The 21,212-nt window shown below is 42.7% G+C and overlaps 1 protein-coding gene across 1 annotated transcript in view; it reads right to left on the bottom strand.

Moving 5' to 3' along the window:
* Positions 1–418: 418 nt before the first annotated feature.
* Positions 419–21,212, bottom strand: part of Mbd2 (methyl-CpG binding domain protein 2) — a 62,147-nt gene continuing 41,353 nt past the window's right edge. Inside the window, exons 5-8 of the mRNA XM_055622691.1 lie at positions 11,311–11,401; positions 8,598–8,775; positions 3,966–4,104; positions 419–886 (exon numbers count right to left, since the gene is read on the bottom strand). Of these exons, the coding sequence (XP_055478666.1) occupies positions 3,978–4,104; positions 8,598–8,775; positions 11,311–11,401 (396 nt within the window). The 3' untranslated portion in view covers positions 419–886; positions 3,966–3,977. The remainder of the gene's footprint in view (positions 887–3,965; positions 4,105–8,597; positions 8,776–11,310; positions 11,402–21,212) is intronic.

Below are 21,212 nucleotides of genomic sequence, written 5' to 3'. Positions count from 1 at the left end.
CGTTCGTGACTCTACGTCACAGAGGCTGCCTCTCTGTGGGAAAGGAGTTGGGGAGCTCTACCGACTGAGCCAGCTAGAGGGCATCAGAAAGGGAAAGCACTCCAGATGAACAAGTGCTGCTTCGGCAGCGCCCACAGGGGCCTGGTGTGCCTAACTCATCTGCCGGGAAATCAGAGCCTGCCTTGTGTAACACTATCCAAAATACTCGTCACCTCGAAGAGAGGAAAACTGTACTCTAGGAGACCATGTGACGCTTCTGGTAAGACTACACTCCCCATGAAGAGAAGCCTGCCGGCACACTGCAATACACCATCTCCATTTCCAAGCTAAGGTCCAAGGTCAAAGTTGCACATGGATCAGGAATGCGACCCGGGGGCTGTTATTTCGTGTGCTCTTTAACAGAAGAAGTTCCAATCAGTCTGTGAATATAATCATTTATTTGTCTTTACAGTGATGATGGAAGAATGTACAGGTATCTTCTTTCAATAAAGTATAAAAATCTGTTTATATACAGTGAAGTCATAATCTTTAATTGGGAAACTTATTTGGTACTCCTGATCTGTTTATATTAAAACTGTGGGGGAAACAAATACCTCACATAAGTGCTACATTTCCAGTAGATTGCACCTGGCATCAAAAGCTCCACTTCATCTTAAGGGTCCTGCTTGATATTATAAAAGACTAATTTTAAGTCCTAGGACTCAAAATAAACATCATTTGGAATAATAGATATATACATCAAAAATACATCTAAAAAGGCATTGGTTAGTGCTATTAAAAAGCTCTATGTGCTCAGGTACACTTTTTCTTACAGGCAGAACCCGGTGGAAATGTTTTAACTCCATTTCTAGCAATTTGCTCTTGGGGAAGGTCAGTCGAAAGTTACCTGTGAAGACAAAAGAAAGAACAATGATGTCTTAGGTGAAAGGTCAAAGGTTGGTGAGGCAGAGGAGATGGACAGAGATGGCTGAACACTCTAAGTCACTGGATCCCTCACACTCCAGTAAGTCATTCTGATGACTTTTTTTATACAGTTCACTGTCAAAAAATCATATATATATGTATGTATATATATATATGTATGTATATATATATATATATATATCTTATATAATATTTCTACCCTACGATTGGTTAAAACAGAATAAAAAGGAAACTCACAGGCATATAAATAAAATATCCCAAGAGACCACAGCCAAACCCAAACATATTTTGAGAAAATTCAATTTAATAAGATATCCTCTGCTTTGCAATAACTGACTTTACTTCACAGCATCTGTGGATGGGCTTCAGCCTTCCTCCTGCTCAGCAAACGAAGAGGATACTGTGCCACCACAAACAACAGTCTGCAGTGTGAATGCAGCTAACTCCCAGCTGCACACTTCAGCACATTTGTTTTTGCTGTTATCACCTTTCCCATCATCCCTAAAATGCTTGATAACCTTGGTACCTATCTACAACTGCAAATTTTAAGTAATATACAAGATCCTGGCATGTTACTTAACTAAATAAATAAATATACAAATGCATGCCATTCTTGCATGTTAGAAGGAGCACCAACATGAGGAGGATGGGAGACCGGAGGAAATCAAAGCGTAGAAGACTCGGAGACAATCTGCTATCACCCATGTGAAATCAGGCAGCTCCACCCCTTATCATTACCGTAAGGATGAAAATCTCTTCAGGTTGTGTAGCCATACTCCAGGTCCTTGAGGACTTTAGGTGCATGTAGGCTAAATGAGCAGGTTATGTAAATATGATGTTAATAATTAAAAAGTACACTCTATGTATTCCATAATCTACTGGCCTAGTCTAACCATGTCTTCTTGAGGTCAGAATATAATAAGCATAAGTCTGTTCCTATAAAAACGTGTCAAAATATATTTTTTTTAAAGAATTAATTAAAAGTCTAAGCATTCCTTAATCCTCTGAGCAGGTGCCAGCTCCTGTACATGGAGGGATGTCTAAACAACTGCTATGCCTCAGGACAATCTAGAAGGTATTCACCAAGGAAGCCCAGGTCCATTTATGTCTTAACTACAGGGCTTCTGACTATCCCAGATTGATTTCAGGAGCAAATTTCCTTCTCTCTCTCTCTCTCTCTCTCTCTCTCTCTCTCTCTCTCTGTCAGACCAGGTTTCTCTGTATTAATAGAACCCTGGCTGTCCTGGACTCTCTTTGTAGACCAGGCTGACCTCAAATTCATAGACATCCTCCTGCCTCTGCCTCCCAAGTGCTGGGATTAAAGGCCTGAGCCACCTCCTAGCTCCACCCAGCTAGGAGTAAATTCTCAAAGAGAAGGAAGAAAAAACTGAAAGAAGAGGTGTCATCACAGAGTACATTTTGACACCATGGCATAGAATATGCATAGCATCAGCAACCATGAGATAGTGGAGCTAGGGCCTCAGGCCAAAAAAACAGGCTTCATACTTCTCTCTCTCTGACAGATACAACACATACTGAATGAACTCAGTAGATTCCTGCTGGGCATCCTTTAAGCTTGGAAAACAAAGTCCAAAATGTCAACAGTGTCTTCCATCCTCAGTGAGGAGACACACTACTTGAAATGGACTGAAGCAGATCTAAACGATCTTTATGGTCTGGAAATGACATGACTGGGTAGTAGTGCTCTCACTGGACACATAAACTGCACACATATCTACTACATGGCTGCAAAGTCACCGTGGTATGGGGCACTATTGAAGTAAAAAGAGGCACACAAGGAAAGGAAAGGTGATGTCATCGATTAAACCCATCTTCCCCCCACTCCCTACCTGTGCCCTGTTCCTCCATTCAGCAGCTCCAGTGGAGACCTGATTCTCCCCTGTTCTCTCAAGCTCACCTCCCACCAGACAGGCTACTCCTACCACCAACCACATCTCAGATCTACCCTTTCCTGCTTGTCTCCCACCACCTTCAGAAAGCCACCACAGCAACATCCCAACGGGTCTCCCTGCCTCCACACTTTCCCAACTCCAAGCCAAATAAGAAAATATGATCATGCCACTTCCCTTCTATAAGGCATTATGAGCAAGCTCCGGGCCCTACACCCTGAGTCACAGGCCTTGCTGATTAGGTCTGCTGCCCACACATTCCCCATCGCTCCCTAGGCAACAGGAACACTATGCTCCCACCTTTCATCTTTTCTCTGAAGAAACAACCTTCCCTCTGCTGACTCTTCTAACCAAGCCGCTTTTCACCTGTGCTCACCTTGACACAGTTCTACTCATCTTTCAGGACTAAGGTAAATGCCACTTCCTCAGTGTAGCTTTGCTAACCCTTTGATTCAGGTTCTGCTCTGTGCCTCTCCCTATGAGATTTGGGTTTCAGAAGGAACAAGTCATTGGCATATATGTGGCAGAAAGTAAAACAGATCTTGCCAAGACACAAGAGAGAGGCTGGGAAGCATGATGCCACATTAAATTCATGGATGGCAGGCATTCAACAAAATAGAACACACGCACGCACGCACACACACACACCAGAGCCACATTTGCACAGTTAAGGTACACTAATGATATATTTGTCAATATTCTTCCTATTCTGTCTATATCTAATGTACAACATGAAGAATCTACTAACGGTTAAGATTTTGCTTATCCGATGCCATAATTCTGAGGAGGGTGGCACCGCCAGAAGGCCAACCGGCCCAGCCATTCCTCCTAAGCCAAGTCCTTTTCTCTTTCCTCTGTTTTCTTTCAGGTCACCCTAGGCATTTTTCAACACTGATTAAAAATATACGAAGTAAGCCAAAGAATCCCTTATAGGTGGCTACTGTGGCAATAAGGTCCTCAGAGAATTAGGACGGATGTGATGGCTGATGGGTCCTTAATGACACAGAGAGGAACATGAAGGACCCATGAGGGCAACAAGTACATTACTGAGTGTTGAGCAGGCCACAAAGAGAAAACAACACGAAAGCGAACACCTTGCGTCTGCCTGTCTCTGTGTCTGTGCTTGCTTACCTGATCATATTCTTATGAGTCATCTCCACTGTCCATGTCAATGTCCACCTCCTCCGTGTCAGCAGCCCGAGACAGGATATCTGCCATAAGCGCTTCTTCCAGTTTCTTGCGTACTTGTTGGACTCGCTCTTCCTGTTTCCTTTTCAAAAACAAAAGGAAATGAAACTGAAAATTCGGTAAGTAATAAAAATGAAACTACTCTGACAGCCCCCTTCCCACCCAAGAATTACTTTGAAAAGCACACTTCCTTCTCCTCAGACCTTCCAAATGCTGCCTCTACACACACACACACACCAAACAATGCTAAATCTCACCAGAAAAATAAATAAATAAATAAAGAATAACTGTTCAATGGAGGTTATCTCTTGCCTAGAGATTCTGGAAGGAATAGATGAACTTTGGTGGTCTTTTCCTCAACTTCAAGAATTTCAACTATGTGAAGATTGAAGTTATTAAAAAAAAAGTAAAAACAACATGGAAATATGGATATGAAAGGGAAATCACAAGGAAAAGGAAGGGAGAACAACATCCTAGGTAAGGCCTCAGTAGAGACATGTGCTGGCCTTGCTCTGGCATTCTATGGCTGAGTCGAGAGAGAGCAGTACTGGAAACCAGGTCTGTATAGAAGACCCAGGACAGTGACGCCCACACACTGGGGACAGAGATCAAAAGCATCTCTCCAACTGAGATGAGCCAAGTAGGCAAGACCATACCAGAGCTTCTCTAGCTTCATGACTTCAAAAGTGACAAAAATTCTACATCATAAAGAAGGCCCTAAACTGAGGCTAAAGAGGCTACTAGGAGGTTCTGCTGCTCTGTGAAGCACAGGGGGAAAGATGCCAGCAGCTCCTTGAGAAAGCAGGAGACAAAGGGACATCCAGAAGCAAGCAAGAGGGCCAGAGCAAGAAACAAAGAGACAGAAGAAGAGGTGAATGAGCCAGCTCCACCGAGAGCTGGCCACAACCAGCTGCGAGAGCAGTCAAGGGATGCTTAGAACGGATGCAGAATGGGTGATGGAGCTGCGGTTATAAGGAGAACTGGAGGCTATACAGAAGAAAGTGATTTTCCACCCAACAGGGCAGACAGATGGCAGCACTGCTCAAAGCAGACAGGAAAAGGAAATGTACTGAAGGATTCCACTTTCCAGCTGGAAAATGAGCCAGCTGTGGAGTCCCTTTGTTCTAAAACCCTGGCCTGAATGACACCTTGTGCAAAGTAAGGAAGGTAATATGCCTCATGTACCCACAGAAACACTCTTTCTATATTAAAAGAAATAGGTCAAAGGATAACTCAGAACAGACGTCCAGTTCCTAAATGAAGTTTCAAATTGGGCAGCAGGAGGAAAGTAGTACAGAGTCAATTTAACCTTACAGTTTCTTCATAGAAGAAATGAAACTGGAGTTCAACAAAGTTCACGTAATGGACCAGAGTACAGAAGAAAACAACTGTTTGTTTTTACATAGTTTGTCACCTCTTGGCCCAGTGACTTGGAATTTACGCCAAATGACTCATCAGTCACATGGGTAGTCTCACCCTAAAGACAAATGACCCTTCAGGAAGGTGGAGGCAGGGCACACTGGACTTTTCGAACTCTAATGTCTGCCACTGAGTTTCTTTTACTGTGAACATGATTGCTTGTCTTTGTGCAGGTGCCTGCTGACTAGTAGGCAGAGTTCTATGACGTTCTCCAAGTGTCCTCCACATCCAGCATACACTTCTTGTGTAATTCCTCCCATTAAGGGTAGGTGACAATCATTCATACGGTGGGTGGGATATGGCTCTATATTTAGTGACTAATCCCAGAATCCTCAATTAATTATAAGGAAGCGAAGCTGGCAAACCTAACCCAATAAGAAGTGTCCTGAAAGGAACTGAGAGGACAGATCAGCCCTTGTCAGCAGTCAGCAGGAGAACAGGGGCCTCAGCCCTGCAGCACACCGTGAGTTTCCTATCAAGTGTCTCAACTTAAAAACAGACATCCATGCTCCAAAGGCAAGATGGTCCAGAAATGATTGATGTCAGCCGAGTGGGAGTAAGCAGAGACCAGGCTACCACACAACAGGACGGTGAGCTTGTGAATGACTTAAGTTATAATTTATGAGAACGTCACTACATACCAGAAAACAAATATTGTCAAGCATGCTGAAGAGACATACTTAATGCAAAGATTTTTAGCAAAGTGCGCACATGGGAAGCAAATACACTAAAACTAGAGTAACAGAGAGGATCAGCAGGGCCTTGTTCAAGAATATCCTTAGAAGCCTTGCAGAAGAACAGCAATTCCAAACACAGTCACTTCTTATGACCTCGTGCCAATTCAACAAGGAATACTGCTTAATAATGCCTGTTACACTAATTCCATCAAATGGATGATGTGTTAGATCCAGGTCTGCTTTTGAGACTGTTTCCTCTAACATCAAAAGGTCTAGTGTTGAAGCCGTTGGCATTTCCAGTTCTCCAGTCCAAACCTGTAACAATTTGGTGAAAATCCTGTTCGCTATCTCTGTTCTCATACCAAGAGGGAAAAAAAACTTGTTTCCCAGGTAATTATTTTCCTCAAGGTCACAACGATCCATAGAGCAACCTCATCTCTTGCTTTGATTTTTATATTTTGTTTTTTTTTTAATTGTTTAAAAATAAAGTTGATTGCAAATTCCAGAAAACCAGAGCATATAAATACAACCTTGAACTGCTTTCTATGATTTCAAAAGAGATTATTTTAAAGCGCAAGAAGGGTTTTCCAATTATAAGTCTAGCTTAACTCGTACGTTTAGGAACATTTTCATATCAACTTTTTTATAGATTTAGATGAAAACAAATACAAACAGAAACTATTTTAAATTGGATGATTCCAAGCTGCCATCTGCTGGTTTCACCTAGGCATGATACTCCTGGGAAACTCCGATTCAAATAGGAATAATGAAGTACACATATATACTGCTATGTTTTTAAAAACAACACAATATACTGAGACATCATCATCACTACAAAGTAATGACACCTAAGTACAAAAGTCCCAGAAAACAATTACCTTGTGATCTCACAATTGAATGTTTCTTCTCTAAAATAATAGTGTGCTTTACTTCAGGGTGCTGTCAGTCTGGGCCAGGTTTTCCTTTTACTACTGTTGCTAAGCACCTGCTTTGTGACCCAGCCTTAGAAAAAATGAAACATTCATAGACATGACTCTGTCCTCTCTTATTCCTGACTCTGATTGCCTCTTTGCGGTCTTTCTCATTTGCTTCCCATCTTGCTCCGCTATGTAAGTTTGTGTACACATGCATGTGCATGCACACATGTATGTGGGGGCATGTGTGTACGCTTTTGGGGTGGGTATGAATGTGTGTGTGTGCACATAGATGGGTGCGTGCCTCTGGAACTATTTTAAATCTTTAAAGTAGATATAAGTAAACCTCTACTTGAATGAAATACATATACTCATAATACGAAAATTGAATTTTAAAATGCTTTTAGGCAGCAAGGCTATCTATCACATGTTTTAAAAACAGTTGGCTTGCAGACAAACCAAGGCAGGAAGAATCACAAAAGCACAATGACAGGGTTAATGGTGTGGTTTCAGGGTAGAATACCTGCCTTGAATGCAGAGGCCTGGGTTTCAATTTCAAGCACTACAGAAGGTAAACCAAAACTAAAAAGAAACTGCCTAAAAGGCCTAATGCATAAAAGGGGCTCATTAGAGCTGAGCTCCAGAGACACAAACTGTAAAACTGCTGCACTGAGAAAGTGACTAATTGGGTGACAGCATGCCTGTGATGGTCACTCTGATACAAAGCTTATTTGCAAGAACAGCTTTCTTACAAAGATCTTTATCACATTCCATTCATTTCAGAAAAGCTCTGCGTCTTAGGGTTTCTATCGTGGTGAGGAAACATCATGACCAAAAGCAGCCTGGGGGCAGAAGGGCTTATTTTGCTTACACTTCTATATCACGGATCAACACTGAAGGAAGCCAGGGCAGGAACTCATCAGAGGCCATGCAGGGGTGCTGCTTACCGTCCTGTCCTCACAGCTTGCTCATGTAGCACCCAGGACCTTCGGCCCAGGGATGGCCCTGCCCACGGTGAGCTGAGCCCTCCCACATCAGTCACTGCCCTGCAAACCTGTCTACAACCTGATCTTACGGAGGTAATTTGTCAGCTGAGAACCCTTTCTCTTAGAAGATTCTGCTGTATGTCAAGTAGGCATGAAGCTAACCAACGTGCCCTGTAAAACCCAAAATACGACTTCTGATAGATTCATCCCTGAGGAGTTTTTGTTTGTTTGCTTGTTTTTGCTTTGTTTTGTTTTGAGGATCTTCACATACACAAAGGTATCTTGGCTACTAGACGTAAGGCTGAACACAAATCCACCTCTGCTTCACATACACTTCATACACCTACTGTGAAGGTAATTTCCATGGTATTTTTGATAGCCTACCAAGGTGTCATGGCATCAAGCTGTCCACACAGGTGTCATAGCAGACCTCAAAGGGCTTCAAGTGCTGAGCTGGGTTTTAAGTTTTGAATATTGGATGATCAGCTGTATTAGCTGTGACACAGAACCTAATGGCTTTCGTACAGATTTATCTACAGGCAAGCCTGAGATGTATAAAGTTATGTTAAAACACCATACCTAATGTCTTCATCTGTAACAATGAAAGCTTTGCAGAGGGGTTGAGATGTGTTAAGCCACACAGCAGGGTTCTTTTCCACAGCCGCAGAGACTTGGCCTGTGATTGGTGCAGAGCTGGTGTGCAAAGCACTGGCCACAGCAGACAGAAGAGTCTCATCATTACTACCTGGACCAACTCCTGCAAGGAGAAAGTAATGCTGCTGAGAGAAATACCCCTGTGCAAGTGGGCCCGCCACTGCCTAAAATAACCAGAAATGTTGTGTTCATTTAGGATCACAAGGCTGACCTGATACCCACCAAAGCAACAAAGGACAACACACACCCCTTTAATAGCTACTGCACACTGAAGGATTGACATTAACCAGTGACAAAACATTAAGTACTTTGAACAAAACTTCAACTTTAAAATACATTTCTTAAAGCCCAAACTTTTGAAAAGTTATGTTCATTTTCTGAAGAAAGGTCATCTATTTCAGTAATTTAAGACTTTGTAAGATCACTATGCTTTACTCAAGTATCCCTGTTAGCACAGTCTTGACTGATTTCTTCCTAAAGCTTTTAACAACAATTTCCAGCTCTATGCTTATTATCTTTATTCTAAGACTTCGGGGGCAGTCAATGCAAGCATGGCATACCTAAAATTTAATCAGTGTTTTCTTTTTTCTTAATTGTTATTTTTTTAATATTAGTTACAGTTTGTTAACTTTGTATCCTGCTCCCTCTTTCCCTCCCAATCCCACCCTCCCTCCCTCATCTCCTCCCTGCCCCTTTCCAAGTCCACTGATAAGGGAGAACCTCTTCCCCTTACATCTGATACTGGTTTATCAAGTCTCTTCAGGACTAGCTGCAAAGTCCTCCTCTGTGGCCTAGCAAGGCAGCTCCTCCCGGGGGAAGGGGGGGGGGTCAAAGAGCCCACCATTGAGTTCATGTCAGAAACAGTCCCTGTTCCCCTATTAGGGTACCCACTTGGATAGTGAGCTACCAAGGGCTACATCCGAGCAAGGACCATCCATACATGGTCCTTGTTTGGAGAAACAGTCTGATAAAAGACCCCTGTGCCCAGATATATTTGGTCCTTGTGGTTAATCAGTATTTTCAAATGACCAAAAACAGTCCAGATTCCTAGAAGTAATGTGTGCATAATTTCATGCTTGTGGGGGCCTCTAGCCACAGCAAAATTTAAGTGAACAATCAAAGTTCTGAATTTAAAGCAATAATTTCTAAAAACATACAAGCATGAGTTAACAGACCAACTGTACATTTGGAAGATTTTTGAGAAATTCATACTAAATCAATATTGAGGACTGAAATTCTAATACTGGAAACATAAGGCAACTCTTGAATAAAGTATAACATATAAACTGGCAGGTAGACTGCAACACCTCCGTAATACCCTGCTGCAACTTAAAGCAGCAGTTTGTAGAAAGGTAGGAGAGCTTGCAGTGTAAGAAGATACAAAAAAGAAAATGCTGGGGTAAGATGTTGCTGTACACAGGAAATCTGGGAACCCTTTGTTCATCTGTAGTCAGTACTAAAGGGGCACATGGGTTAAAGACAACAAGGCTAGGCTTCTGGGAGTCTAAGGGGGTGACCCTAGCTGAGACTTCTACCAGCTGGGGATACGGAGCCTAAAGATGCCTCCTCCTGTAGCCAGGCGAGACATCCTGTGGAGGGAGAGTGATACCAACACATCCACAAAATCTTCAACCCAAAATCTGTCCTGCTTACAAGATGAACAGGGATAAACACGGAACAGAGATTGAGGGAATGGCAAGCCAAAGACTAGCCTAACTTGAGACCCAACTCATGGGAGAGAGGCAACCTCTGACACTATTGGTGACACTCTGCTGTGCTTACAGACAGGACCCAGCATAACTGTTATCTGAGAGGCTTCACCAGCAGCTCATAGAAAGAGATGAAAAGTCCCACAACCAAACAAAAGGGTGCCTTGTGGAAGAAAAAGGGGATAGATTGAGGGAGCTAGAAGGGTTAAGGACACCACGAGAACACCAACAGAGTCAACTAATGTGGGCCCACAGAGGCTCACAGAGACTGAACCAACAACCAAAGAGCATGTATGGCCTGAACCTAGACCCCTTACATATATGTAGCAGATGTGCAGTTTGGTCTTCATGTGGGCCCCCTAACAATTAGAGCTGGGACTGTCTCTGACTCTGTTGCCTGCCTCTAGATCCCTTTCACATAGCTGGACTGCCTTTTCTGGCCTCAGTGGGAGAGGTTGTGCCTAGCCCCGCTGCAGCTTGATGCGCTGCAGCTTGATGCGACAGGGTAGGTTGGTATGCATAGGGGGCCTGCCCTTCTCTGAGGATAAGAGAATAGGGGAGTGGGGGAAGGGTATGAGAGTGGGGCTGGAAGAAAAGGAGGAATGGGGGCTGCGATCAGGCAGTAAAGTAAATTTTAAAAAATAAAATTTTTAAAAAGATAAGGCTAACCTAGAGCTAAACACTTCACACAGAAGAAAAAGAAAAGCTGAGGCTGACATACTCTACAGAAGCATCGCTATAACACATGCTCATCACTGTGTTTGCCCTTGGTTTCTAATGTAAGAAGTATGCCATCCAGCAAACCACATGGTTCCCCAAAGCAACGGCCTGTTGATGTAGGTCAGTTATGAATGCATAGTATCTAAGTCCAGTGCCTGGTGCACAGTCGGTACTTAACAAGCATGTACTGGACTAAGCTTGGGTGATACCTTGAAGACCTTTAGGTAGCTCCATGGTTTTTATAATTTGTTCTGTTACATCTGAAGCACTAAGTCCTTGCAGCCTCTTCTCCCAGAAAAGCTGTAAGGCAAAAACAGCAGGGTTAGTGGACACATTCTTGAGACAGAAGCAGCATACCTGGCATGCTGCACGATAATGAAATGTCGCTTCCATGGTCTCCTATAGTTCTCTGATTCTTTCCTTACAGCGAGCTAGATGAAACTCCAAACAAACATCTTTTCAACACATCATAACTCCTTCAGATGACATTACTCAAAAAGTGTTGTTCTGATTTTCCAAACTCAGTTGTTACAACAATATAGACTGTTGTGTTTTATAAGATATATATAATTGCTCATAAGGTAAAATTTGAATTTTTAAAAATTTATTTAGTATAAAATCCCAGTGTTAAAATTTGTCAGAGAAAAGTAATATCCAGTATCTTTATGAAAATATGGTTTTTCTAAGACATTTATATGCTTAGCCTTTCAGTAGACTTCAGCGGGTAAATACTCATTGTTGGTAGAAAACTTTACAAAACACCTTAATATCAGTCCTGAAACACTTCTCTCTGCTGCACAAGCTCCTGAGTCATGCAATCCCTCGGGGGTCCCAGATCATGGCTCTGGGCGTCAGTGAGCACTAAAGGCTCTCCCTGCCTCGGGGAGCTACTGTTCAAACATTGACACATACTTTCACTTTTTGTACTTTCGGACATTAGTCTTTCTCCCGTTAAGGCTCACTGAATGTGCCCATCCATGAAGCAGCTTCTCTGAGTCCCTATACAACACACTGTCCTTGTCTTGTGAATGCACAATCAACAATTGTTCTTATCCTGTTTCTTTTTTCAATCTGCACCCTATTTACTGCAGACAAGGAAAAACGAAGGATTCTATAGGACTCTCTTCCTTCCTTTAATCCTAGACATCAGGATGTGTTGCAGAGTTGGTACTGAAAAACAATTGCTGTAATGAGTAACAACAGAAGCAACAGAATTGAGGTTGTGAGAGACACATGAACCCATGTGGAAATCCCAGCCAACCACCTGCAGGATGGACAGCCTTGGTCATGTTTTACCTCTTCAAAAGCTTTACTTCTGTATAAATGCAGAGCAATGACTGTCCCACAAGCTTGCTGGGAGAGGAAGTCAGGCATGACATGTCAAGTACCTACCACACGGCGGTCACAAAACTTACTACACTTACTGTTAGGGAACTTTAGCTAACTTCAGGGCCTTGGGGAGCTTAGTATGTAAAGTATCAGATAACCACTGATCAGACACACGAGAAGATATGGTAGTGTAATTCTCCTTCTGGTAGAATAATAGTATCTTGTATTTATAATGACCTCAAAATTATCGCCAAGAATAACCTCCAACAGAGTACTCTAAAGACCATTGATATATAGTTCCTATAGTTACAAGTCTTACATCTTCCTGCAAAGTAATATTCTTGATGGAATATGAAGCTAATATAAGCAGGTCAATCAATAATAGGAAGACAGAGGTGTATTAATTTAGAGTTCAGTGAAAGAAGGATAATTGCCATAAATATCCTGAGAAATCCTTTCTGTGTTCTATTTATTCCTTGGTAGGAAAATGTTAACTTTGTTTTAAATATCACAGCTATTGTTTTTAATAATTAAACTTCTAATTAATATGTGCAGAATTCAGATCTGGACAGAAAGCTGTCAGTTAAGTGCCTGCCTTGCAATAATGAGAACCTGACTTCAATCCCAAGAATCCAAGTAAAATTCCAGGCATGGCAGCACAGGACTATAATCCCAACACTGGGAGGGAGAGAGAGGCAGCGCCCTGGGGCTTGTTGTCAAGCCAGACAGCTATCTCACCTAACTGGTGAGATAGCCCACTAGGTAAAATTTATACGGGGCCTTGGTCCAGTCCATGGAAGGTCTCCAGTTGGTGCTTCAGTCTCAGCAGCCCATCTTGGCCCTGGTTAGTCAGCTCTGTTAGTCTTCTTGTAGATTCCTATCCCCTCCAAGTCCTTTTCTCCTTCCCCCACTTTTCCACAAGGCTCCCTACGCCTCTCCCAATGTTTGGCTGTGAGCCTCAGCATCTGTTTTGAGGTGCTTCTGGGTGAAGCCTCTCAGAGGATAACTCTGCTTGACTCCTGTCTGCACACACAGCAAAGTACTAATACTGTCAGGGGATGGTTCTCTCCCATAGGGTAGGTCTTGGGTTGGGCCAGGCAGTGGTTGGGTATTCCCTCAATCTCTGCTCTGTCTGCTCTACCTTTATCTCTGCACATCTTGTAGGCAGGGTGAATTTTGAGTCAAAGTTTGTGCAGGGGTTCTCTCTGACATGGACTCTCTTGCTAGTCAGCTTTTCAATTACTTCCCTTGGAAGGACTGCCTTGCCAGGCCACAGGGGAAGAAGATATGCTCAGCTCTGATACAGATTGATGAGCTGTGGTAGATGGATAAAGGGGCTGAGGAATAGGGGAAGGGAATGGGGGAGAGGGAGAGAGAGGAGGTGGGATTGGGAAATGAGGATGGATGGGGCTAGGACCAGGATGTAAAGTGAATTAATGAATGAATGAATGAAAAAAATTGTCTCAAAGAAAGTAGATAGCATTCATGAGGATAACAGCTGAGGTTGTTATCTCTCCCTCTCACACACACATACAGACTCACATATGCACTCACACGTACAAACATACACACACACACATGTAGATATAGATATAGATATAGACACACATAAAAATATAGAGGTAGAACCCAATGATGTATGACTGTGTCACATGTATACATACATATGTATGTACATACATACAATCATCTCACTGTTTTGCAAGTTCATATTCACTGTGCAACTCACTACAGAAAGCTGTCTATGTATTAGACATGTGCAAACATTTTCCCCTTGAAATCATTCTCTAATCATACAGCATAATAACAATTTACACAGCATTTACATCGTATTGGATGTTATCAGTACCTGGGTATAAGCTAAAGATTGAGGAGTGTGTGAAAGTCTGATGTACCAGTACTATACTACCTGTACTACAATAGTAACATATTACACAGGAGTCATCAGCATCTTATAGGCCTGGATATTGGTAGGTGGCCCTAAAACAGATGTGATGCAGAAGAAATGGCTCTATAATATAACTTAGTTTGTAAAAATAAAATAACAGTACCAAAAAAAAAAAAAAAACCTATGGGAATTTTAGGTGGATATGATTGCCAATATTTTACACCTAAAACTCTTCTAGATATTAAAATATAATTTTGAACCTATCAATTTTAATTTTTAACCTTAAAATTTGTCAATCAGAAGAAAAATTGTATAAAAAGTTAAAAGAAAATTATGCAAAATATTGGATTGAAACATGGGTATGCCCTACCATTCAATAAGGACATTTGTTTAACTATGTTCATAGCAGTTCTATTTATAGTAGCCAGAATCTGGAAACAACCTAGATGTCCCTCAAAGAAGGAATGAATACAAAAAGTGTGGTACATTTACACAATGGAGTTCTACTCAGCAATTAAAAACAAGGAAATCATGAAATTTGCAGGCAACTGGTGGCAACTAGAAAAGATCATCTTGAGTGAGGTAACCCAGAAGAAGAACCACACATATTATATATACTCTCTCATAAGTGGATATTGTCCATAGGATAAACAAACTAAAATCAAAGAAGCAAAATAAGGAAGACCCTAGGAAAGATGCTCAATCCTCATTCAGAAGGACAAACGTGATAGACACCGGAAACAGGAGAAGACAGGGAACAAGACAGAAGTCTACCATGGACAGCCTCTGAAAGACTCTATTGATCACAGTATCAAAGCAGAGGCTGAGACTCATAGCCAAACTGTGGGCAGAGCGCATGGAATTTTATGAAAGAAGGGAGAGATAGAAAGACCTGGAAGGGACAGCAGCTCCCAAAGGAGAACAACATAGCCAAAAAAAACCCCTGAGCCCTGGGGGCCCTGAAGAGAATGATAACACAACCAAGGACCATGCATGGAGAGGACCTAAAACCCCAGCTCAGATATAGCCCATAGACTCAGTCTCCAAGTGGGCTACCTAGTAAGGGGAGCAGGGGCTGTCCTGGCATGAGCTCAGTGGCTGACTCTCTGATCACTTCCCCCTGGGGGGTGCAGCCTTGCCAGGCCACAAGGAAAACAATGCAGCCAGACCTGATTAGACCTGATAGTCTAGGGTCAGATAGAAGGGGAGGAGGCCCTCCCTATTAGTGGACTAGGGGAGGGGCATGGGGGGAGAAGAGGGAAGGAGAGTGGGAAGGAGTCGAGGGAGGGGGCCACAGTCAGGATACAAATTGAATAAAGTGTAAATAATAATAATAATAATAATAATAATAATAATAATAATAAAGAAATACCTAATAAGTTAAAAAAAAAAAGAAACATGGGTAAATGGCTCTAGATTTTTATCAAGTCATAGTACCACTGCAGGCTGCTCCCCAAGCTCTGTGATCTACTTTCACTGTCCTCTGTCGGTAATTAGCTCACAATCCTTGGGCAGTACAGGGGAGAGGAAAAGCCTTTTTGCCTCAATGTTTCTCAAGTTCCTCATGAAGGCGTTTGCCCAGGTTAGATTACATTCATCTGGAAGTCTTCCCCAGCCAGCCCATGTCCAGTGACAATAATAGTTAAACTGCAAGTCCTTCTGAATCTGTCATGTGACTTAGTTTCCTTTCTGTGCTGTGTCAAATGCTCTGACAAAAGCCACTTGAAGGGAGAGAGGGTTTATTTAGCCTGCAATGCCAGGTTACCGCCCTTCCTTTCAGGGAAAGTCAAGGCAGGCGCTGAAGCAGTTGGCCACACCCACACTGAAGAACAGAGACAAGTGAATGCATGTACACCTCTCTGATTTCGCTTACTTTCTCCACTCTTACTACAACTCAGGACAACCAAGCCAAAGCCATGGGGTTCCCCACATCAATTAACACAATCAAGACAATCCATCACAGACAAGTACAAGGCTTTCCACTGCTCTGAGTACCAATGTTGACAGTGTGCAGAAAGTACCAACCTCTCAAATGACTGCAGCCTAAGACTGCTTCCCTCTAGAGACCTCCTCCCACCAAGATTAGCTAGTCCACCATGTCCTTCAGATGTATATGAGAAACACACTCAATTTCTGGGTTGCTGGTGTCTCCATCAGAGCACACTCCCAACCCCGTGCCAGCTTTTCTGTATGTGCCTGCTGTTTCTTCATTCCTGATTGTCCCAGTCAGGTCAGGTTGCAACACAGAAGGGTGGTTTACAATAACAAGGTAACCAGGGACTGAAGCCCAGCTCAGCAAGTATTCCTTGAGCACCCATCCCATGCACAGTATTTTGGTAGGTCCTGGGGTATTCACGTACTTGCAAAGGAGTCTATCTGGGAAAATCAACACAGCAAGTGAGACCAAAGCAACTGTAATAATGAAGACACAAAGAAGGCTCTTAAGAGGTAGCTGTAGAAGACAGACAGGAATAAAGAAAGGGCTCTCTCAGACTTCACCTGTGGCAGCACAGCTATACTCAGTCACAGGGTCTCAGTGGCATAGGAAGAAGAGCAACAGGTGACAACTGCCACTTGGCCACCCACAAGCCCAGCCCTTTGCTAAAGGCTTTGTTAAAGGAATTTAGTCACTCTTTGCTGCACCATTTTGGAAAATATCTATAAACACACATTTACATATGAAGAAGCTGAGGTTTGGAGAGGCTGAACAAGGAGTGAGCAATGCAACTATAATTAAAATTGGGTTAGGACAACTAAACAGTCCTGATCAAAACAACAATGCAGGAGGATCACTTAGTGCCTGGCTTTCCACTGGACCAAACAGCGCACAGACCAAATAGTACAGTAGACTCTTGTACGTGACAGCCACAGCAGATGATAGTTACACCTGTTAAGAAAGCTATGAGTTAACTGAAAACCACTTACAGTATAGAGTCCACTCCACACAGATACTATGCATGCCTATGTGATGTCTGTCCTTTCCTTATGCTGAATACAAAAGCTCAGGTGAGGAATACCTTTAGCTAACACTGCTGGAGAGTCTCAGGGAGATATCAAACTGTTCTCTGGACAGTTCACATTATTTTTTTTAAGTATCATTAAATAATACTATAATAGTCTCTGTAAATAAGCATTCTTAGGCCCAGCTGCAAATGCCAATCATCTAAAGCAACAAAATTTTCAGAGGATGGGAATTTTAAAATGAGACTCTTCCTCTAAGAAAATCTTTCCAGGAACACAACACTGACAATGTGTATGAGCAAGTATTTCATACAGCAAATGGATAGAAAAGACAGCTCACTAAGCACACGGAACTTAGAGTTCCAGTTTTATTTTGTAAGAATAGTGTTATAGGCTGCCTGTACCAACACCTAGTTCTCATAACCATGGCAGAAAGAATCTATACCAAATATATCATTATTTACATCTAAATTACATCCAATTTGGAAAATATTTGTATTTGTACAGTGTTACAAAAAACGTGGCATAAAAATATCTTCCATCTTTACTCAGGAGCTCCTCATCCTAAAATCAACTGGAAAGATAAAAATATCTAACTTTGAATGGCGGAGTGAGAAGGGGTGGGTCTCAGACTCAGACCAACCTATATCTGAGGCTCTGGCTTGTCAGTAACTTCATGAATTTGTCAGCCATCCCTCTGTAAGTATCCGTTTCCTTCCCTATGAAATCAACAATAAAAACAATCTCAAACTGTTACAGCAACTCAATGAGGTCTTCTAAAGATCTGAACAAAACCAGTACATAGCTACTGCCAGTTCACTAGTATGCCTGAGAGCAAATGTGGATCAAACATTAGCAATGTGTCATTCTAATAAAAATTAGAAAGTGGAAAGAAACAAGACAAAAATTCATAATAAAGGCAGTTAACAACTGAGCCTTAGCACATGCTGTCCTTCCCTCCCAAATATTTGTGGTGGGTTTCTACTACTTCAAGTGTCTTTAAATTATTCCTCTCTCTCACAAAAGCGAACTTCCTCCCACCTGGACTCGATGCTGATTGGGAATCCTTTCGGAAGCAGTACCAGGGACCTGATCTTCAAGGCTCAAGGCAAATGAAAACACGACGCCCCTTATTCTAAAAGACTGAGAATTCCAAGGCATTAAGAGAACAACGTCAAAACAGGCACAGGGCTCTTCCTTCTAATAAGGGGCCGTTCCAAGTGGGAGTGGGGGAGAAGGGTACTGCAGCTGTGCACAGCGCCGGTGGTCAGTGGTCTAGGGCAGTGGTGGAGAGACACGGCTGTGCTTTGGGGCATGCCGTAACATAATCTCATCCTGTAAATCTTTCAAAGACAACAAAAATCATCCTGTCAGGACCTATGCAGTAAAATCACCCTGCCACCCCCAAGTTTCTTGCTAAAATAACCCAAGGGGTTCCCTTTCTGTGGTGCCACATTGGGAGGAACAGTGGTCTGGGCCGCTACCGCGGCTCTGTGCAGATGAGCCATGTGAGCAGAAGGGAAGAGCGTCGGGGACAGGCGTTAGGCAAAGGCATCTCCTGGTTGTTAGAAGTGGTGGGTGTGGAGCCACCATGCCGGTGCTGCTGAAGCACGGTAGCTGTCGGAGCACCCCGCTTAGACACCTGTGGCTGGTGAGGCTTTGCTTGGCAGCACAGACACTGTTACTGTGGCCCTTTAAGACCCGCTGGCAGACTATCAATGGTCAGAATGAACAGAAGCCTGCAAAAGATCTGAATTCTGTTCTATTTCAAGTCCAGTAGATCGTACAGGCAGCTTTTAATTAAGAACTCCCCAAACTGTAATTTCTTGTTATTTCTAGTTTGTCTATTTCTACATTGAGATTCTAGTAAAGTCCTCTGAGAAACCTCAGGAGAGCTGAGCGTGTGTCCTGAAGGGCAGGCAGGAGAGAAGCCGGGAGCAGACAGGTTCTGTGCTGACGTCGACAGGTTACCACAGCGAGGCCCTCCCCAACCACAAGGGTGTAGCAGGGTTTCCCACACCGGCTTTCTGCCATCTGCAGACCATCTTTAGTAGCCTTTGGGCCCCGGGGACCAAGCCATTTCTAACAACCAAAAAATGTCAGACCCTAGCCAGACATTCTTGGGTATCAGGGAGGCAGACGGGGAAAGATTTAGGATGAAAAGTCCTGATTCAGAGAGAGGACAGAACGGCAGCAAAGTGTTCACCACACGGGGAACCAGAGCTCAGAACAAAGACAGCAAAAGGGCAGCCTGGACCCCAACTCTGCCAGGGACCCCCTATCCCCGCTTACTTTCCTGGCCAGAAAGACCCATCTAAGCGCCTGAGCTGGCTGCCTCTGTGCCCTGCCAGAAAACGAGGCCTAAGCCGGCAGACAAACCCAACCAGATTTTTGCGGACTTTGTTTTATTTTGCTTGATTTTGGCAGTTTTTGTCCGAATGGTCTTTTGCCCGTTTGTTTAGATTCTTTTGTGTTTCTTGTAGACTTTCTGTGTTTGTTTTTGTTTTCCGTTGTTTTGTTTTTAAGAGAGCAAGAATCTAAAGTTGGGTTGGTAGAGAGGTGAAAAGGCTGCGGGAGGAATTTGAGGAGGTTGACAGGATCAAAATATGTTGTATAGGAAGTTCAATAAAAATATTCTTAAAAGTTGAAATTTAGTCAATTTCTGACTAAAGCTATGGCTATATAAGGCGATTATTAATTATAACTAATAACTTAAATACACTAGATTAAATAATATTCTGAGGCACTAGAACCATTCTAAGATTGCCTTTTTAGAAGATGTGGAATTCTGAATGTTTGAAACATTTAAAGACATGACACCTACATCAGAATGAAATGTGTGCACCACAAAGCATGTTAGCACAACACTCTCACATACAATTTCTGGTGTCAAGTACAGGACAGTAATAAAGCGAACCAAACAAGCTAGTCTTGAACATGCTAATTTACATACATCCTTAGTGTGCAGCCTGGGTTCTGACAACTAAAAACCCACAGAAAAGCATTCCCTCAAACCCAGCAATGCAAAAGAGTGAAACTAATTTTGACTCTCATCAACCATCTTAAAATACATTTTTCCTTTTGAAAATAGTCTCCATTGCAATAAAAATTAACTCAATACTCAGAAAAGTGCTAAAATAAAACTAAGCAAAGGTCTTTTAAAACTATCTTGAAACTATTTCTTTCTGTTTATTTTCACCGTCATGACAGAAATTCATCAGCGCCTACGCCAGTGAGCCTGAGAACCTTGGTGCCACGCTGATGAGAAGTGCAGGGGCCTGAGTCCCAGCAATGTCCTCCTCCACCTCAGCTGCCCCATGCACAGAAACCAATATCCTGTTCCTATGATGAGCTCCACACCCAGGCTCCTGGTCTCCCCTTCCTCCTCCTGCATGGCCTTATCCAATTCCCTGTTTGCCATCATCTCCCTTCCTCTCCTTGGGATTCTTCCTTTAAATGCAAAGCTCACTTGAACTCTCACATCTGAGACCTATCCTTATCCACGCTGCTTCTCTCAAAGCCTCCCTCTTCACTCCCAGAAGAGGCCTTCTTACTTACTTCCTGACCTACCATTCTTTCTTGTCCTTCTAAACCAGGGTCTGCCCCTCTGTGCTGCTATATTAGCACTGACTTTGCTCAAGATCACAGAACCTTCAAATTCCAAATGCAATTCTTGTCTCAAGAGTCCTCTGCCAAACACCACCATCACCTCCAGCTGCTGTCAGGGGAAATTATAAAGGTTGGTTAAGATGGTTCTCTGCATGCTCCAGCATTCTCTACTCTGTTAAACAGCATATTAAAACACCTAGTAGTCATTATCAAAGAAAAAAAGACTGCAAATAGTATTCCAATAAAATATTTAACTCCATAGGGAATATGATATAACCTTTAAACACGCAAGGAGAAAGATGCTGATATTTTATCAAAGAGAAG

The sequence above is a fragment of the Psammomys obesus genome, unplaced genomic scaffold (assembly GCF_907164565.1).
Source record: "Psammomys obesus unplaced genomic scaffold, mPsaObe1.curated_primary_1811, whole genome shotgun sequence".
Lineage (NCBI taxonomy): Eukaryota > Metazoa > Chordata > Mammalia > Rodentia > Muridae > Psammomys > Psammomys obesus.
Note: the sequence above shows the minus strand (reverse complement) of the source record. Positions and strands in the feature narration are given on the sequence as shown.